This window comes from Petaurus breviceps, unplaced genomic scaffold, assembly GCF_028583685.1.
Source record: "Petaurus breviceps papuanus isolate PSGF00001 unplaced genomic scaffold, PetGlider_PUasm1.0 90784, whole genome shotgun sequence".
Lineage (NCBI taxonomy): Eukaryota > Metazoa > Chordata > Mammalia > Diprotodontia > Petauridae > Petaurus > Petaurus breviceps.
In genome coordinates this window covers 3,474,749-3,496,297 of record NW_027187345.1, presented here as the reverse complement: position 1 = coordinate 3,496,297, position 21,549 = coordinate 3,474,749, and the positions used below count along the sequence as shown (strand labels likewise).

The window sequence follows — 21,549 nt, the reverse complement described above, 5'->3', positions numbered from 1 at the left end:
GACAAAATGATGACCTCTCAGGTCCCTTCCAATTCAAAATCTCTGGATTCTAAGTCATATACATAGTGGGTAAATACATCTGGAGAGACCTGGAAGACTTATTTTTTAAGAGAAGCACTACTTGCCCCTCCTATGTCCTTATGTTCAATTTTTCAGAAAAACATTGGGGAGTTTTGGTTAGCTTCCATGTTCTAGCATGTAGACTCCTTCATTCATATTTATATCTTCCCTGGGGCCTTGGGTACAATGGGATTAGAGGACTTGGAATGAGAAGGGATCTTAAAGATTTTTATAGCCACCTCCCTCATTTTACAGAATAAGATACTGGGACCCAGATGTGAGTGCCCTCCTTGCCCAAGCTTATGTCATATCTATTTTTATACATGCTTTTGTATGTATCCATTTACATCCATGTGCTCTCCCACATTAGAATGGGAAATTTTTAAGGTCAGGGATTGATTCCTTGTTGCTTTTTTATCCACAGTAAATATCACGGTGCCTGGTAGGTAGCAATTCCTGAGTAAATTCCTATTGATTGATTAATATTAATTGATTAATTGATTGATTAAATGAGTAGTCCAACTTCATATGAGGGTAGTGCAACTTACTCAAGGTTTGAACTTTTGAGTAACCCAGCTCCAGATTCAAAAACGGAAAGGCCATCGCACCATAATACCTCCCAATAAATATTCATTGAATTAAACTAAACGGTGTTTCCAGGATCTAGGTTTGAAACTTATAAAGAACTTTTCTTCCATTAAGAATGACAGTGTGTTCGAATGACACCATGATGTTTTAATCAATAAAATGTATTAAGTACCTACCATGTGCCAGGTATTGTCAAGGATTTTCCATTTTTCATAAGATATTTCTATTGCTTAGAAAACTTAACAACTTTATTCTTCAGATAGCTAATCTTTTGTGAAATTTTGCAAAATAAGAAATGTTTGTATTTTTAAAAGCATTAAACTCAACACCAAATATAACTACTATATTGGGGGGTGAGAGATAATCCTTCTCTGTTGGTTCCAAAACTCATTCTACCCTTGTGTTCTACTAAGCAACTTCCACCATATTTGTCTCATCTCTGGGGTTCCTTTTTTATGAGCAGAAAGAGAAAGGGGTGGGGTTTAGAAAGAAGTGAATGGAAAAATAGTATTTGGGGCTTCTTTCCTAGAATATCTCCTGTGAGGGCTGCCAGCATCTATGAAATGACTGCATTAATATATGATATTAAGCTGAAGATGACTGAATAAATGCTTTAGGTTTTTTTTCACTACTATGAATGTTGTATTTCCTGGAAAATAGTCAAGAATTTCAGTAGTTTTTAAAGCTGAGGACAAGAAATGTTTGACTTTTATTTCACAAGGCAAATATTCAACCTCCAACTTGACCTAACTACTGAAAATGTCTTCCGCCATGGAATATTTAGTGTTAGGCATTGTTTATGGGAGAGCATGCTGCTAGTGAGGATCTCAGTCAGTCCTACAATGGTTCAGTCAGCTACTCACATGGATCACTGGTGAGTGAAAACTGAAAAAGCCTTAGCCAAAAGTCAGCAAACATGGAAGTGACCCAAGAATGCCCGGGGGTCTATATTATGGCATGTCATGAAAATGTAATAAATTCTTCCAACTTCCTGGAAGACCTTACTTTAAGAGCTTACTTTCTGGTTTGTAGTAAGTGTAGGGATTTGCCATTATTGCTGGAATGTGCCTATGGGTAACATGAACTATTGCTTTAAGCATTCTCCTTGTTTCTTCATGAAACTTCTCTGCTGTGTTTGTCTTGTACACACTCAAGCTGCTAATTCTGGAGACTAAAATCACTCATTTCATAGAGCTTTTCTATATTACTTAATGAGAAATTGTGCCAAAAATATATTGTTTTTCTAGTGCTGTTGCACTTCTGGTGATGAGCCCCTCCATGCTATGGTAATCTGGACCTTCCTTTCCCACAGTAGGTGCAGTCTGTCAATGAGATTCCCCTAATCTAGGGGTGGGGAACATGAGTCCTTGAGGACAAATGTTACCTCCTAGGTTCTTGGGTACAGCCTTTTGACTGAGTCCAAGTTTTACAGAACTAATCCTTTTATTAAGTGAATTTGTTCTGCAAAGTTTGGAGTCAGTCAAAGGGTCACACTTGGGGATCTAGGGGGCCACATGTGACCTCAAGGCCACAGGTTCCCCACCCCTGCCCTAGTCCATTACAGAAGCCTTTCTAGCTTGGTAGAAATGTACTCTATCAGCATTGACTATGAGAAGCCAGGGTCATCAGCCCACTCCAATGAGGCCTTAGAGGGAGACATTCTTCTTTATTGATGTTTTTACTTCAGTGAAAACTAAAGTTCATCTTGTGCTCTTAAGTTTTTATAAACTTTTGTGCTCTAAGTTTTTCATAGCCACTTTCTAAACTGTCATAAGTCCTCCTGACTAATAAACAAGAATAGTAGAGCTAGCCACATACCAGGTGGTAGCCAAGCAGGCCCAGCAACATACGTTCTTTTCCACATGGCCTGAGGTAGCTTTGGAAATAGCCTCACATGTACTTGTGTAGAGTGAGTAGCAGTTTAGACTGAATCAAAAGAAAAGATTCACTACAGAGTGGGGAGGAGTGGAGACAAGGGGCAATAGTGAGTATGATTTGCTAAGGAACTTGTCCTTTATCAGCCCAGACTTCCAGTGACCAGAGTGAGAACTGAGTCTTATGGAGGACTATAGGAGACAGTTATCTACTGGAGATAATTACCTCAACAGAGGGGACAACAACTACATTGTCACACTCTAAAAATGCTTCCAGGCAGGGATGACTCCTACATCTACATCTACAATCATCATTATCATCTTCTTCTTCCTCTTCTTTTCCCCCTCCTTCTTCTTCAGCATTTATATAGCCGTTTAAGATTTGCAAAGTACTTTGACAAATATTTCATTTTATCCTCAAATACCCTGGGAAGTAGGTGCAATTATTGTCCCCATTGTACAGTTGAAAAAATTGAAACAAATTGAAGTTAAATGACTTGTCCTGCTCACACAGCCTTTTGGAGCAGATTTGAATCATTCCAGGTCAAGAGCTCCTTCCACCATGCCACCTTGCTGTTTAAGATGTTTCTATCTTCCCTGCCCTAAAGAATATAATATATTCATTGGAAGAAATCAGAGACCCACAAAATGATCCTGCAACTAGTACCTACTATAGCAAGGATTTAAGGGTGTTTGTGTGTGTGTGTGTGTGTGTGAAGTCGTTTTTCAGTCATGTCCAACTCTGTGTAACCCTGTTTTGGGATTTTCTTGGCAAAGATACTACTTTGTCATTTCCTTCTCCAGCTCATTTTAAAGATTTAGATATACTTTTGATCAAATCAGGACACAGAGACTACACATTGCAACTGCCTTATGGAACAGGTTGGTAGAGTCAGTGTTACCTAGCATAGAGACCACAGGATTTGGAGTTGGAAGATGTGGGCTCATCTGAGTCTAACAGTTATTAACTATAATTGTAAACAACTCATTTAACTTCTCAATTTGCTCCCATAGGGGCATTTGGGGGAAGGCACTACATAAAAATTGAATTATTATCAGGAATATGGTTAGCTTATAAAGTAGACAAGTATCCTGCATCCCAACATTAATCATAAAGGTTGTGCCTCTCTTTTCATTTACTTTATGTAACTATAAATTCATATATTTGGAGCTGGAAGGGACTGTACAGGCCATTCAGGCTTATTGGTCAAAGGATTAACAAGCAATAAAGTACCTAGTATGTGTTGGGCTCTCTGCTAAGATATGGGAATACAAATTAAAAAAATGCAAACATCTCTATTCTCAAGGAGCTTACATTCTAAGGAAGGAATACACATGTACACATATTCATATATACAAAATAGGGCAGAGCAAAGATGGTAACGTAGAAGCAGGAAAACTCCATATGCTTCCCCATAACCACCTCAAATACCTATAAAAAATTACTCGAAACAAACTTTAGGGCTACAGAACCCACAAAGTGACAGAGAGAAACAAATCTCCCACTGAAGGCAGCCCAGCAGGAAAACAGGAAGGATCCATTGCACCATGCTGGGAGCAGAGCCCAGACCTGCATGAGTTCATGGTTTTGGCCTCAGGGCGGCCCCAACCAGCCAGGAGAGTGGATCACCAGCAGCTGTGGTGGTTTCCAGAATTATCAACCCAAAAATGCAAAAGACAAAGTGGATTTTGGGAACAGGGGGTCCAGGAGTGAGGTCTGAACTCTACCCCCTGAAGGGAGAGGCAGCTGTAGCTACCGCCGCATGGCTGCTTCAGAACTTCTGGCCTGCAGACTGTAGAGGGACCAAGCAACCATTCTGAGGTATAATTGCTCTTGATTTAACCTGCTTAGATCTGGATCGCTGTCTAGGGTGAAGGTCAAGGGGTGTGTGACCAGGTGCCAGAGCCAGTGGAGGCTTCAGAGAGGGCACCCAACTAATAGCTCTGGCAGCTGCAAAAGCCCCAGCGATTTGGGACAAAGCTCTCCTTTCTGGAAGCAGAGTTGTACTGTGGTAAAAAGCTCCAAAGTCAACTAAGTGTCTGGCAACATGAGCAAGCAAAGAAAGCAAAGCAAGCCCAGCAATCCGACTTTAGATTCCCATTTTGGGAACAAAAAGGATCAAAGCATGGAACAGGAGGAACATAACGAAGTCAGAACTGTACCAAAAGCTTCCAAGAAAATATGAACTTGTTACAGGCCATAAAGGAGGTTAAGAAAGATTTTGAAAACCAAATAAGAGAAGTGGAGGAAAAATTGAGAAGAGAAATTAGAATGATGCAATAAAATCATGAAAAGAGAGTCAACAACCTGACTGAAGAAAATAACACCTTAAAAATAGACTAACTCAAAGGGCAAAGAGGCTCAAAAAGCCAATGAAGAGAAGAATGCATTAAAAAGCCGAATTTGCCAGATGGAAAAAGAATCTCAAAAGCTCACTGAAGAGAATCATTCCTTCAGAATTAGATTGGAGCAAATGGATGCTAGTAACTTTATGAGAAATCAAGATACTATTAAAAAGTTTCAAACAAATGAAAAAATAGAAGGCAATGTGAAATATCTCATTGGAAAAACCACTGACCTGGAAAATAGATCCAGAAGAGATCATTTAAAAATTATTGGACTACCTGAAAACCACGATCAAAAAAAGAACCTAGAAATTATCCTTCAAGAAATTCTCAAGGCAAATTGCCCTGATGTTTTAGAACCAGAGGGCAAAATAGAGGTTGAAAGAATCCACTGATCACCTCTTGGTGATCAAAAGAGAAAACTCCTAGGAATATTATAGCCAGGCTTCAGAGTTCCCAGATCAAGGAGAAAATATTACAAGCAGCCAAGAATAAACAATTTGAATATTGTGGAAACACAATCAGGATAACACAGGATCTGGCAGCTTCTACCCTGAGGCGTTGAAGGGCTTGGAATATGATATTCTGGAGGTCAAAGGAGCTGGGATTAAAACCAAGAATCACCTCCCCAGCAAAATTGAGTATAATGTTTCAGGGGAAAATATGGTCATTCAATGAAATAGAGGACTTTCAAGCATCCTTGACGAAAAAACCAGAGTTGAATAGAAAATTTGACATTCAGATAAAAGAAGCAAGAGAAGCATGAGAAGGTAAACAGGGAAAAGAAATCATAAAGAACATATCAAAGTTGAACTATTTATATTCCTACATGGAAAAATAATAAATTATATAAATTTATTATTAAAATAATTTAAAATATTTATATATAATGTAATATAAATTAATATATAAATTAAAATAATAAAAATAAAAATTGTAACTTATGAAACTTTTCTCATTATGAGAATAGTTGAAGGGAATAGAAATGTGTATATATATGTATATATACATGTATGTCTACATAGAAGGGTATATGGGCATATGAATACATATGTGAGTGTATGGATATGTGTGTACAGGTATACATAGACACAGGACATAGGACCAATTGAATAGGAAGGGATGATACTTAAAAGGTGAAATTGAGAGGTAAGAGAAGAATATAATGAGAGGAGATGAGGAGAGACAGAATGGGATAAATTATCTCATATAGAAGAGGCAAGGGAAAACTGTTACAATGGAGGGGAAGAACAGGAAGGCAAAAAGGAATGGGTCAACCTTACTCTCACTGAATTTGGCTTAGGGAGGGAATGACATACACACTAAATAGGGTATCTTGCCCTACAGGACAGTAGGGGGGAAGGGGAAAAGAGGATGATGGAGGGGAGGGCAAGTTGGGGGGAGGGTAGTTAGAAGCACACACTTTTGAAAAGGGACTGGGTCAAAGGAAAGAATAGAACAAGTGGGGGGTGGGATAGGATGGAGGGAAATATAGTCAGTCTTTCACAATATATCCACTATGGAAATTTTTTGTGTAGCTACACATGTATAACTTATATGGAATTGCTTATCTTCTCAGTAAGGGTGGGTGACGAGGGAGGAAGGGAAAGAATCTGGAATTCAAAGTTTTCAAATTAAATGTTTAAAATGTATATATAGATGTGTGTGTGAATATACACACACACACACACACACACACACACACACACACATATATATATATATATATATATTTACATGCAACTGGGAAATAAGATATCGAGGCACTAGGGTATAGAGATCCATCTTGCCCTACTGGGGCAAGTCAGAGGGGGGATGGAGGAGGATGTAGGAGAGAGCAGATTGGGGAAGGGCTTATACAGTGGGATTGCTGTTTTGGGGTGGTGGGTAGGGGAAAAATGGGGAGAAAATTTCTAACTCAAAATCTTGTGGAAATGAATAATGTAAACTAAAAATAAACATATATACAAAATAAAAATAATTAATGCAAAGTTGTAAAGAAAGGTAAATAATAGCAGGTAAGAGGAATCAATCAATCAAAAAAAACATTTATTAAGTGTCTACTATGTGCCAAGCACTGGGATACAAAAAGAGTCAAAAAACAGTCCCTTCCCTCAAGGAGCATACAATCTAGTGGGATAAGGAAAGGCTTAATATACAAGGTGGTGCTTCAATTAGTTCTCAAAGAGAGGGCTTCTATGAAACCCAGAGGAAGAGGGAGTATATTCCAAGCATGGCGTATGGTGTAAAAGGTAAAAATAAGGAAACAAGAGATGGAGCACCATGTATAAAGAACAGAGATAAATCCAGTTTAGTTAGATCACAGAGATTAGGAGGAAGAGTTCTATGTAATGGGGCTGCAAAGATAAATTGTATCTTGGTTGCTAAGGGCTTTAAAAAGCAGAATACTATATATTTAGTGCTAAAGCAATAAGGAAGCATGGGAGTTAAATGAGTAGGAGTGACAAGGTCAGATCTGTACCTAAGGAAAATTACTTTGGCAGCTGTAGCATAGAATGGGGAAAAAATGAGGCAGGGTGTCAATTTAAAGGCCATTGCAATAATCTAGTTGAGAAATAATAAGGGTTTGAATTATGGTGGTAGAAAAGGTTTGGTGGAGCCAGCTAGGATGAGCTCATATTATTAAAATTTCATGTAAGAATTTATACCTTTAAAATTGGCAAAAAAAAAACCCTGCAAATTATGAGTTGATTTGTTTCATTGATTGTCCAAACTTAAGAAAGTGACCGGAGAAAATGTTCATAATCTGGAGTAAATTTAAAAGTATGCCATGCATATTGATTTTCCCAGAAAACCTGTGGTTGGTTGATTCACAAATGAAGAGAAGATGAATCAAAGAGATGCTGTGGGGACAGAAACATCAAGAGTTGGAGACTGATTGGTCATGTGAGGTGAAAGTGATTGAAAGGGTAAAAATAATACCAGAGGATAAATCTGGGAGATTGGAAGTGATGTCCTCAACAAAAATAGAGGAGAGGTAGATTTTGAAGGAAGAATCAATAATTCCATTTTGGACATGTTGAGTCTGAATATTTCCTCAGATATCCAGTCTTAAATGGTCAATAAGCAGTTGGTGATATAGAAGAACTGGGGTAGTATACATGGATCTGTGAGTCACCAGCATAGAAATGATAATTAAACCTATGGAAGCTAATGTGGCTATCAAGAGAGAAAGTATAGCTAGAGAAAAGAAAATGGCCAAGACTGACCTTGGGAAATAGCCATAGTGAGAGAAGGCCATGATATAGATGATAAATCAACAAAGGAGGGATTATACAGGTAGGAGGAAGAGAAAATCATGCCACGAAAACCCATAGAGAATACAGTATCCAGTAGGAGAATGGCAAATGCAGCAGAGAAGTCAAGAAGGATAAGAACTGAGAAAAGGCTATTAGGTTTGGCAATTAAGAGGTTATTGTGAAATTTGGACCAAACAGTTTAAGTTATTATAAGTTCAGAAGCCAAAAGGGTTGAAGAATGAGTGAGAAGTAGACTCAAAGAGTATAAACAAATTTTCGAGGACTTTGGAAGATAACAATTGGAGAGATATATAGAATAATACCTTGAGGAGATGGTAAGTTCTGGTGAAGGTTTGTTTTTTTGTTGTTATTGTTTTTGTTTGTTTGTTTGTTTTTTAAAATAGGAGAGACTAGAGCATATTTGACGGCAATAAGAAAGGAACTTGGAAATAGAAAAAGATTGAACATTAAGAAGAGATTTTGTGGGAGCATGGAATATGGTAGAGAAGACTGAAGGGGATGAGATCCAGGACACATGTCAAAGGGTTGGCCTTAGCAAAAAGAAATGCCACTTAATTCCTGAAGACTGGAATAAATGAGAAGAAAGTGGGGTATAAAGTCAGGGGGGTTTAGGTGACAAGAAGGGGAGAAGTGTTCGTGGTAAAAGGCCTCAATTGTCTCAATAAAATGAGAAATGAAATTTTATCTAAGACAGAAGAGGAAGAAGAGGTGTAGATCACTTGGAGATAAAGGAAAGGTTGGGAATAGCTTCTTTGGAAAGGGAGATGGGAATCAATTGGAAAGGAATGAAAAGATTGTCCGGCTGCAGTGAGCATCCAGGTGAGGTTGGAAAACAGGAATTTATAGTGTACTCAGCATGACTGTGTGACTTTATCCAAGTCTATAGGAACAGGGAAGCAGATGGTAGGAGTAATCCAGGGCATGGCTTAGCAAGGAGTGAGCCATCCCCTCATTTTAGAGAGAATGAATGTCAAAACCTTACTCTTTATAATACCCTCTCAAAACTTTCTCTCCTAGTCTTACTACAAAAGGAAAGAATTCCAAATAGGGGTTTTAGGATGATTTCATCTTTTGTTGACCAACATGGGAAACCTGTTTAATATCCACTGAGACCCTTACTTTACTGTTTCATATCATTGCACTGCTACAGTGCTTCCTGGTAGCCCACTCATGATGCATGATGCTAAAACAGATTGAAAAACAGAAATAAACAAGCTGATCTATCAAAGCTTTCCAGAATTAAAATGTTTGCTCTCACTCCAGGGAGTGTTTTCCAAAGTATCTAAGACTCCCCTCTATGGTATTATGTTGATGTGGAAGCAGGATGTCATTGCTATTAAGAACCATTTTAGTTACAGGAGGACCCAAAATAACTCCGGTACATCCTGTACATTGTTAGCATGTCATGAAAACATCTGCTTATCCATGATCACACATGTGCACCTTTCACTATTCTGCTTTCATTCAAATTCCCAGCTTTAAGCAACTTCACTAACTTTGCAACTCACTTAATAGGAGAGGCACCAATCTGACTTGATCAGAAAATAGCAGATACACAAGCATAGTCACATCCCTAGTAAATTTTAATGACAAGTGGAGTAATTAAAATGACATCCTTTAGTAGAATAATCAGAATCCACAGATTCTACCCCATTTATTTTTGTTTTGTTTGACTTTTTGGACTACAACTGTGATTTCGCTGGCATAAGGAACTCCAGTGAGGAAATTCCCATACCAATATAGAACTGAATCTTCTCTGCAACTTAGAATTGTAGTGAGTTACATGAATCTCAGGGAAGTTCAATGACTGTTACAAGGTGACCCAGTCAGTACCTATCAGAGGCATCTCCGTGTCCACTACACCATGCTGCTAATCTCTAATTTATTTATGAACTTAATGTCACTCCTTATGCTTACTAGATAGGAAGCAGCTACGTGGCTCAGTGGATACAGCATTGACACTGGAGTCAGGAAGACCTGTGTTCAAATCCAGCCTCAGACACTAGGATCCCGTACAAGTCACTTAACCTCAGTTTGCTTAATCTACTGGAGAAGGAAATGGCCAAATTACTCTAGTATCTTTGCCAAGACAACACCAACAGCGTCACAAAGAGTTGGACATGACTGAACAACAAAAATGTTTCCCTGAACAAGTGAATGAGAGGAACTAATGGCATGTATTGGGATTTTTCCTTCAAAATGACTATATAAAGCAAGGATTATTAAAGAGGGATCATTGTGCCTGTATATAATATAAATATATGTTATTATATAATATAATACTATATAATATAAATATGTTATTATTTCTACATATATTTTATATAGCATTTATGTCTCTTTCATGTTTGCAAATATATGCAAATATATCTTGCATGTTAGCTCATTTGGTCTTTAAAATAATCCTGTAGGTGCTTATTATCATCCCCATTTTACAGATATGGAAACTGAGGTTGAAAGAGGTTAAATAGATTCCCCAGGATCACAGAGGTAGTAAAGGCATAAGGGAGGATTAGAAATCAGTTTTTCCTGAATTCAAAACCAGAACTCTACTTATCACACTAACTGCCTCACACATAAGATCTCACAAAACATTCATGATTAAATAATCCTGTGAAGATTTCAGTTTGAACTCCCATACCATTAGAGGGACTTCCCCCATCCTCTCAGCTCATCTCATGCCAGAAGCTTTACCTTTAATGTGCTATTCAATGTCCGGATTTTGTGGAGTTTCTCATTAATGGATGGGTTTTTGCTCCGCTTGACAAATGACTTCCTCAACTCCTTTTTGGTCGAAGGTCGTCGATCCCCAATAGGAGACAAACTGGCTTGTTCTAGAGATTTGTAAAGCTTTTCCATTTCATCATCTTCATGGCCTTTTGTCTGTTCTATAAAGAAAAACAATTATCACAGGGAATCACTGACTTGGAGAGTGGGAAAGAACCTCAAAGGCCATCTCATTCAGTCCATATAGGGGTGTATCACCCCTGTAACAAACCTGACAAGCAGTTGTCTTGACTCCACTTGATGATATCCAAGGAGGAAGAACCAATCATTTCATGAGGCAGCCCATTGCACTTTTCAGATATCAGGAAGTTTCTCCTAATATCAAATCTAAATTGAACTCTAATTTCCATCCTTTACTCTTGTTTCTAATCTCTAAGGACACACAGGAGGAAAAAAACAACCTAATCCTTCCTTAGCATAATAACCCATTCAAATACTTGATGATATCATGTCCCTCCTGAGTCTTCTCCAAGCTAAATACCAGTTCCCTCAATGAACTATCATACAAAGGAAAAAGGGAGGTAGGGGGAATAAGCCTTTATAAAGTACCAACGATGTACCAGTCACTGAGCTAAGATCTTTACAAATATCTCATTTGATCTTCACAACAACCAAAGGTAGGTGCTGTTATTGTCCCCATTTAACAACGGGGAACTTCAGACAAATAGAGATTAAGTTACTTGTCCAGGGTCACACAGTTAATAAGTGTCTAAAGACATATTTGGATTTGGGGTTTTTTATAAAGGCATTGTGGGGGGTTTTTTCTTGAACTCTTTTTTCCCCCTTACCACTATTTTATTTTTTCCAATTACATGCAAAGATAGTTTTCAACTTTCACTTTTACAAGATTTGAGGTTTTAATTTTTTTTCTCTTTCTCTCCTTTCCCCCCATCCCCAAGACAGCATACAATCTGATATTGGCTAAAATACATGTATAAACATATTAAACATAGTCCCACATCAGTCATATTATGAAAGAAAAAGAACAAAAGGGTAAAACCATGAGAAAGAAAAAAAGAGAAAATAGTATACTTCAATCTACATACAGACTCTATAGTTCATTCTCTGGATATGGATAGTATTTTCCATAATGAGTCTTTTGGAATTATCTAAGACCATTGCACTGCTGATAAGAAATAAATCTATCAAAGTCTATCACTGCACAACATGGCTGTTACTATATATAATATACTCCTGGTTCTGCTCATTTCACTGAGGAACAGTTCATATAAATCTTTCCAGGTTTTTTTCTGAAATCCACCTGCTCACCATTTCTTATAGAACAATAATATTTCATTACATTCATATACCACAACTTGTTCAGACATTTCCAAATGGATAGGCATTCCCTCAATTTCTAATGCTTTGCTACCACAAAAAAGCTGCTATAAATATTTTAGTATATATGGGTCCTTTTCCCTTTTTTGTGGTCTCTTTCAGATGCAGACCTAGTAGTGTTATTGCTAGATCAAAGGGTATGTACAGATTTACAGCCCTTTGATCATAGTTACAAATTGATCTCCAGAATGGTTGGAGCAGTTCACAACCCCACCAATAATGCATTAGTGTTCCAGTTTTCCCTCATCTTCTTCAACATTTATCATTTTCCTATTTTGTCATATTAACCAATCTGATAGGGGAGAGGTGGCACCTCACCGTTGTTTTAATTTGAATTTCTCTGGTCAGTAGTGATTTAGATCATTTTTTGTATGACTATAGATAGCTTTAATTTCTTCATCTGAAAATTGCCTATTCATAATCTTTAACCATTTATCAACTGGGGAATGACTTGTATTCTTAAAAATTCAACTCAGTTTTCTATATATTTTAGAAATTGGGCCTTTATCAGAGACCCTGGCTGGAAAAAAATATTTCCCAGCTTTCTACTTCCCTTCTAATCTTGGTTGCAATGGCTTTCTTTGTGCAAAAACTTTTTTAATTTAACGTAATCAAAATTATCCATTTTGCATTTCATAATGTTCTCTATCACTTATTTGGTCATAAATTATTTCTAAAGTCACATTTAAACTTAGGTCTTCCTGACTCCAGGTCTAGTGCTTCTCCAATGCATCAACCTAACTGCCTAATAGTCATCAGTCAATCACATTGATGAAATACTGAATCTTTTGAAAAATTTAATCTTTTGACAAAAAGAATTAACAAAATTGCTGAGCACTGAAATGTCTTCGAAAAAGAGGTTGTGCAACAGCTCTCTTTAGGAAGCTCATAAAAATAGGAAATAGTGCTAGGCATACAATATATATTTACTGATTGATTCTCATTATCCAAGAATGAGTGTTGTCTAAGGACAAGGGGAATGAAATTTAGTATGTGATCTTGTAAGGTCCCTTCCAATTAGAGCTAACCTCACAAACCAGTAAACCACCAAACATGTTAAGATTCTCAAGGCTATACTCAAAATATCTACCTTACCTGATAATGCCTAACATTTTGCCTCAGTTTCCTTTAACTTACAATACTAATCTCTAGTTAATGCAAATAGTTGTGTGAAGTGTTACCACCATGTAAATAGCTTCATATGCTTTCATAAAAGCAGATTTTCACAGTGGGCAGAGGATGAGAACACTGTGCCCCAGAGAGAAATGGTGAGAAGGCTTCCTCAAGGGGGAGGAAAGAAGGCTGAAGACACTAGAGAAAGATATAATGTTCCTATTTTATAACTTTGTTAAGGCTAACCTTTCTTCCAAGTCTTTGACTCTAGGAATTTTTATTTCTGAACATAATATTTTCAAGAAAAAATGTTTTCCCTAAGAAAATTAATTGCAAATGTTCTCATCATTTTCTTTTAAATCCAGAAAACAGATACTATGCTTGCATTCCAATGGCTCTTAATTCTCCAAATGAAACTTAATTGTTAAGGGTATTGGTTAGCCCTGAATACTTTGTTCTTAACAGTTTTGGAAGAACAGTGACAGAAAACTCCACTCAAAGCTACATGTGGGCACAATTAGCCTTCCTGACTGGGCCTGTACACATGCAACACAAGGGAGATTCTGTGCAACCCTCATCACAATGGAGGACATCAACAAGGCAGAAGTAGCAAGTCACAAAAAACCATCTCAGAGTTAGGCTAAAAATGTAAGAATCACAGGCTTTCTGAGTTGGAAAGAAAATCAGAGGTCACATAGACCAATCTGTAACTAGACAGGAATACTTGACAATTTACATGGCAGCCGGTCATCTAGTCTTTGCTTAAAGGCATTCCTTCCTTTTGTATAGCTACATTCTAGGCAACTAGGCCTGGAGCACTGGGCCTAGATTCAGGAAGACTTAGGTTTAAATCTGGCCTAGCTGCATGATCCTGTTTGCCTTGGTTTTCTCAACCATAGTACTTTAAAAATCCTTCCTTCCTTTGTACATCCTTCCTTCTATCCTTCCTTCTGTTCATCCTTCTATCATTCTTTCCTTCCTCCCTTCCTTATTTGTCAGAATGCTTTTCACTCCTGGAGATGTAGAGTGATGTAATAAATAGTGTCCTGGGTTTAAGATCAGGAAGACTGGTTCATATTTTGTCTCTGATACTTTGTAGCATTTGACCATAGACAAACCACTCAACCTTTACCAGGCTCAGTTTCCTCATCTCTTTTTGTTTTTTTTTTTTTTGCTTTTTTTGAAGGGGGGGAAGGTAGAGCAATTGGGGTTAAGTGACTTGCCCAAGGTCACAAGGCTAGTTTTTGTGTTAAGTGTCTGAGGCTGGATTTGAACTCAGGTCCTCCTGACTCCAGGGCTGGTGCTCTATTCACTGTGCCACCAAGCCGCCCCTTCCTCATCTCTTAAATGAGGGCATTGGCCTCAATGACTTCCCTTCCAGATCTAAATTTATGACATTATAATTTTGTCTCTCTGTACCTTATACCCATTCCTGCCATCTCGGGCACAGCATAACTCTCTCTGTTCTACATGGTAGGCCTTCAAGTACTTGAAGATAGATACTGTATTCCCCATACCTCTTCTCTTCCCCAGACTAAATATCCTTGGGTCTCTTAAATCAATCTACATATAAAATGAAAATCATATAGAATGGTTTTGAGTCCCAAAATCATTCTGGTCTCTCCCCTCTGGATGTTCTTCAAACACGTCCATGTGCTTCCTACCATGTGGTAAACAAACCTCAATATGAGCTTTCAAATGCTGTCTGATTAAGGCACAGTTCAATGGGACTATTGCCACCCTAGACCTGGACATGGCTTTTCCAAATTCAGCCTAAGATTAACTTACTTTGAGCTTGCAGTCCACTAAAGTCCCAATATCTTTTTCAACTCTTAGGTGTATCAGAAGAAAGGATGTCTCAAAATTAGAAGAGTTTTTGGACTTAGGACTATGGCTTTAGGATTTTCAGATGTCCTGGGGGAAGGGAGGTAGACAAACATTTATTAAGCATCCACTATGTTCCAAGTACCTTGGTATATGCTTTATAAATATTATCTCAGTTGATCCTCACAACAATCCTGAGAAGTGGACACTATTATTACAGTTTTACAGTTGAGGAAACTGAGGCAGAATTTATGTGACTTGTCCACGGTCACACAGCTAGTAAGTTTCTGAGGTGGAGATTAGAACTCAGAACTCCACTCAGTGTTCTATCTACTGCATCTCCTAACTGCTTCCTAGGAAATTTGTATTTTTGTTATGCTTTTAAGTACGTTGGTAGTTGCATTTAACGTTAATAAGGGTAACTATAGCACATTACTTAAATGTTTTACCAAAGTAAATAATGTAACAACTTGCAGAAATCAAATGAGAAAAGAAAAATTCTGCATAATAAGAAAAACAAATTGTAATAATTTCCTCTAAAAATCTGTCGTCACATGATCCTGGAATTCAAAGGAGTCTTAGAGATCATCTAGTTGAAATATTATTTCCCTCTACAACATTCCCAGACTTAAGGACCTCGGGTGACAGATAAAGGAGCCCAAATGACTTTATGTGCAGTTTTATTATGAACTTCCCTCCCCCCCTCCATCTTTAATTAAAATCTGCTGCCTTGTAAACTTCCAGCAGTTACTCCTAGTTCTGTTGACTTCCAGCTGCTCTCTGAAGTTTTAATGATCTCTTAATTGCCAAATATAATAGCCTTTTCTCTATCCTCACCATTCTAGAACCATCTGCTGTCTCTGGAGTTGTCATTCACTCTGTTCCTAGATATTCACTTCCCTCTAGGGTTTTGTGACAGCGCTCTCTCCTGGTTTTTCTTGTACCCATCTGACCTCTCTTCTTTGCTAGATCTTTTCCTACTCTAACCAATGGATCTATACTAGAGCCCCCTCCCTTTTCCTCTATACCTTATCACTTGGGGATCTCAGCAGTTCCTGTTGATTCAGCTATCATCTCTATTGAGATGGTTCCCAGATCTCTATATCCAGCTGTAATCTCTCTCCCAAGCTTCTGTCCCATATTGCCATCTACCTGGCATCTTGAACTAGATAGCCCATAGGCATCTCAAATTCAACATGTAAACAACAGAACTCATTGTTTTTCCTCCAAAATTTTCCCCTCTTCTGAACCTTTCTTTTACTATTAGGATCATTGTCATTTGAGCAACCACCCATGCTCAGAAATTCATCATCATCCTCAACTCCTCATTTGTACTTACCCCATATATCTAATCTGTGGTCAAAGCTTAAATATTTTCACAACATCTCTTGTAAACATGCCCTTCTCTTCATTCACTCAGATAATACTCATGTTCACACTCTACTCACCTCTCTCCTGTTCTATGGTAACAGCCTTCTAATTGATCTCCCTGCCTCAAATTTCTTCCAACTCCCAATTCATCCTCCAATCTGCTGCCAAACACAATGAGACTGTCAGCCTTCTTTATTCTGGTCAATATAACTATTAATGAAGTTTAAGATGACAATAGTTTTTGTGATGACGTGAGCATATTTACATGGAACATGAGGTACAATAAAGTCATGGTACCCCCAGGTCCTGAACTGCTTGTAAGCACATCTCTCCTATCATTTGCAATTGATTCCTTTTGAAATCCAAATATATGGCTTTTCATTTCTCTGTATTAAATTTTCTCTTAATAGCTTCTGATATTAAGTTTCCAGTCAACCATCAGCTTTGGATCCAAGTTCATCATTCAATGCATCAACTGGCCCTCACAGCTTCACATTGTCTGTAAATCCAATGAACATATGCCTCTATGCCTTTATTCACACAGCACTGGTAAAACTGCTGAACAGAATGAGACCTAGTATTCTAATTGCGATAGTGCTCTCTCCTGGTTTTCCTTGTATCTATCTGACCTCTCTTCTTTACTGGAACTCTTCCCAGGTCATGACCACTAATCAACCGAGCTGTCCTGTGCTACTCTACTTCTGACCGCCCTCTTGATTGATGCTGATTCATTAATTAATACTTTTTGGTTTCTATTGGGAAAAAAACTTCTGTATTTGATGAACTGTATTATCCAGTTTACATCTTTCCATTTGGTTCACAAGTATACCCTAATCAATTTAGTCAAATGTTTTGCTAAACTCACTGTGCTCTATTTCTATATATTCTATTAGGGTTCTAATCTATTAGAAACCCTATCATCCAGTAAATCACTAGTATTGACCATAGCAGAAAAGGAACTTGTTCTTGGCTTATGTCAGGATTAAAGATGTATATATCATAACAAGTTTGGGGAAATCATAAATTATTATAAGACAAAATTAACTTTTGATATCATGGAACAAATTGATCCAGGCAAAAATTCCATGTTGCATTCCACAGAAGACTATTGGACAAGGGTTCTTAGAGTTGGTCCAAAGTAGTAAAAATAACTATCTGTGAATCTCCTGCCTTCCATTTCTCAAACTAAAGAATTTATATGAATAAAATCTATTGTCTTAATTTATCACTCTCCCCCACCTCCATTCTGAAATCAAGGGCACTGGTAATTGAGTTTTATTTTGTTCAACATTCAGAGGATCTCCCAACCCAGTTTTGAGAAATCAGTGCTTCCAAGAATTGGAAGATATGCTCTACATCAATAGAGCATATCTGTTCTATTGAATGCTCCCAGAAATAGGCAGAGGCCATATGGAAATGTGAAACTGTTAGAGTTATAGAAAGGTTGTGTAGAGTCCAAGTGACTTTATCTAGTAGTTTCAAAGAAGTTAGCATTCATGATTTGGAATTGTCTAAAATGTTAAGACAGATTAAGACTTACTCAAATAAAGTGAAAACTGATTAAATATAACCTTTAAGAGGTAAATTTTGCTAACATTAAATATTAAAGTTTTTAATTAACAAATGAATCTATTTTTCTCTCTCATTCATCATCCCACTTGAAAAGCAAAAAAGAAAAGAAAAGCCCTTGTAATAAATATTCATTGTCAAGTAAAACATACCCACATGAGCCATGTTCAAAAAATATATCTCAATCTGTTCCCTGAGTCTAAGACTTTTCTATCAAGAGGTACATAATTCAATTAACAATGTATATCAGGGAGCAGAGAAGCAACTAATGAAACAAGGGCACAATAATCACTTATTATTGTGATAACTGGTAACTCCCAACTTGGACTTCATCAAAGAAAACTTAAAACTAAAAAGAACATCATGGGGCTGTCTTCCAGTAACCTGAAACTAGTGGCAGTCAAAAACCATGAGGACAATATGACCCTCTCATAATGCTGGTATTGGAACATAAAGACAAAACCCCACATGGAACAGAACATCGAACTTGGAGCCAAGATGAAATGGGTTCATATTCTCTCCTAGTCACTTGTTAGCCATGGGACCTTGGTCAAGTCATTTGAGGTCTGTTTTCTCATCTTATGAATGAGGGTGTTATTAGTGACACTGTTTACCACACAGAGTTAATGTGAGAATTGGGAGGAAGAGTTCACTTTTGTGATTTCACTGTTATAGGGAATTCTAGAAAGAAAATTCCCTCCATCAATACAGATTTGCAAATTGGAATACCTGGGTACACTCAGAGGATAAATGACTTAAGTAGGGCCACACAGGCAGGATGAATCAGAGGCAAGACTCAAACTCATGTCAATCCTGCAGCCAGAGCTCTAGTCTCCATCCCAGGCTGCTTCTCACCCAACATCCAGAGAGCATTCTTTTATTTCGCTTGACAGTGAGTGGATACCAGTGGAGCTCCTCAGACTCTAAGTTACCTCTCTCTTTAGCTACATGACCAGATCACCTTCTTTCTCAGTCATACATTTCTCTAAGAATAAAATAAGTAAAGGTAACTAAATGTTTGTAAACTTTAGATGTCTAAAAATTTTTAAAGCAATTATTGGCTTTTCATATCATTTTGTCTAAATGTATTACAAACACAGGGGAAATACCACTGTTATAACCAAAGGCAAAGGCAATCAGCCAACCAGTCTGTAACCATTATTTTAAGTGCTTTACTATGTACCAGACATTGTGGTCTAACACGACACTTAGTATTTCGAATTTTATATTTAGAATATTTCCAGTGGTAGATATTTAGGTCTCCACAGGCCAGATAATTAAGAGTATAATAATAATGAAAGCTAGTAACATACTAGATCGTGAGACCTAAAAGTACACAGAACAAATATAAAAGCAGATACATACTACACCAAAGAGCCTTCCCACTAGTCAAGTTAAGAAGCATTTGTTAAGTAACTACTATGTTCCAGCCACTGAACTGAGTACTGAGGATACATAGAAAGTTTAAAAAAAAAATACTTGTTCTCAGTGGGAAAGACACCGTGCAAGTGATGCTACAATACAATACAAGAAGTATAGATTGAAGACAATATCAGAGGGAAAGCACTGATATTAAAGAAGACCAGGAAAGGTTTCTAGCATAAGGTGAGAATTTACTGAGACTTAAAAGAATCCAGAAAAGCCAGGAAGTAGAAATGAAGAGGAAGAGAGCTCCAGGCCTGGGAGATGACAAGTGAAAATTCCCAAAGTCAGGGGATGGAATCTCATACATTAGAAGACCAGTGTCACAAGAATGTGGAGCATGTGGAGGGGTGGCAGGGAGATGGAAGGAAGCAATGTGTAAGACTGGAAAGGTAGAAGGGGGACAGGTCTATGAGGGACTTTAAAAGGCAAAATGTAGATTTTATATTTGGGAGCCGCTAAAGTTGATGGAATGTAGAATGGGGGCAGGGTAGGGGTAGACACGGTCAGAACTAGACTTTAAGAAAATCAGTAATGGCAGCTGAGTGGAAGATGGAGTGGAGTAGGGAGAGACCTGATACAGGAAGATCAACCAGCAGGACTATTGAAATAGACCATGAGATGATGAGAATGGACCTGTCTCAGATTGGTGACAGTGTCAGAGGAGATAAAGGGGGTATATAGCTACAGGTAAAGAAATCTAGATTCTCATAGGATTATTACTCTTAAGAAGTAGTAGTCATGCCTTTAATGTATTCCTTCTAGATTTCTCCCTTAAATCATAAGATCATAAACTTAAATATGAAAAGAGACCATCTAGTCTAAAACCCTAATTTTTAGATGGAGAAACTGAGGCCCAGAAAAAAAATCAATGACTTATCCAAGGTTATACAGATAGTTGGTAAGAGCTACAGATTCACACCTAGGTCCCTGACTCTAAACAGTGTTCTCTCCACTTCTGCACCATGCTCCCACCTTTTTTTTTCCTCAATCATCTCGAAGTTTTCACTTTATTTTGAAGTGTGTTTTTTTTTATTTTACTGAATTAGGAATAAATGCATCATCATATCCCATCATCTTAAAATGACCAAGACAATAAAACTGGCAGTTCCTCTCTCTCCCATTTGAAATAGAAGCCATGTTAATTATTTCCACCTCTCTTTGCTTTCTGAAACCAGATAAATGGATCTTGTCTGAAATCCAAGTGTTTCAATTGCAATTGCTACCCTTCCTCATCAAACCCATATTCGAACATGATGATAATACAGTGTTGATTTCCATGGACGTAGAAGACACTTTATAGTCAAAATCTCATTTATCCTCATAAGGAACTTTGTGAAGCAGGTTAAAGGACGCACATTTTCTAAATGGAGAAATGAAAGTATGGGCAATTATTTTCCTATGATAGAAAATGAGCAGTGGAGAGCAGAAAATCTCAATCACTCTCCTCAGAAGTCTAGTGAGATAGATCAGGGATTTCACATTAGAAATGAATTTCTGCTTTCAATTTAGAACATTTATACATTCACACTTTTTCCCAGATCTCACCAATGGGGATACTTTCTTTAGTGATGCTTTCCTATCCCAAGTAATTCACAGGATCATAGCTTTAGAGTTAAAGGGATCTTAGAATCCCAACCCTGTCTTTTATCATTGAGGAAACTGAGACCCAGGCTTTAGTCCATATCCTCCCATAAAACCACCATGGACAGTACCCACAAAACGCTGAGAGTTTTCCACAATATAAAAATATAAATGGAGTACATCTTGCTGACTCCATGGCAGGCACTCTATCCACTGCATAATAAATATGCTTCAGATATTCAGAGAGTAGGAATGATAAGATTTGGTAACTGACTGGACATATTAGATGAATAAGATCGAGGAGTTGAGGAAGACACAAAAATTTCAAACCTGGAACCTGGAAGAATGGTGGTGCCATTGATGATAATAGGGAATTTTGAAAGATAGGTGAT

General features: G+C 37.6%; 2 protein-coding genes across 4 annotated transcripts in view; one reads left to right on the top strand and one right to left on the bottom strand.

Moving 5' to 3' along the window:
* Positions 1-21,549, bottom strand: part of IPCEF1 (interaction protein for cytohesin exchange factors 1) — a 223,400-nt gene that overhangs the window by 3,305 nt on the left and 198,546 nt on the right. For all 3 annotated transcript variants that reach the window (XM_069069630.1, XM_069069629.1, XM_069069631.1), the window contains one exon: positions 10,844-11,037. In XM_069069630.1, the coding sequence (XP_068925731.1) occupies positions 10,844-11,037 (194 nt within the window). The remainder of the gene's footprint in view (positions 1-10,843; positions 11,038-21,549) is intronic.
* OPRM1 (opioid receptor mu 1) overlaps positions 1-21,549 on the top strand; it is a 149,352-nt gene that overhangs the window by 100,506 nt on the left and 27,297 nt on the right. The window lies entirely within an intron of this gene.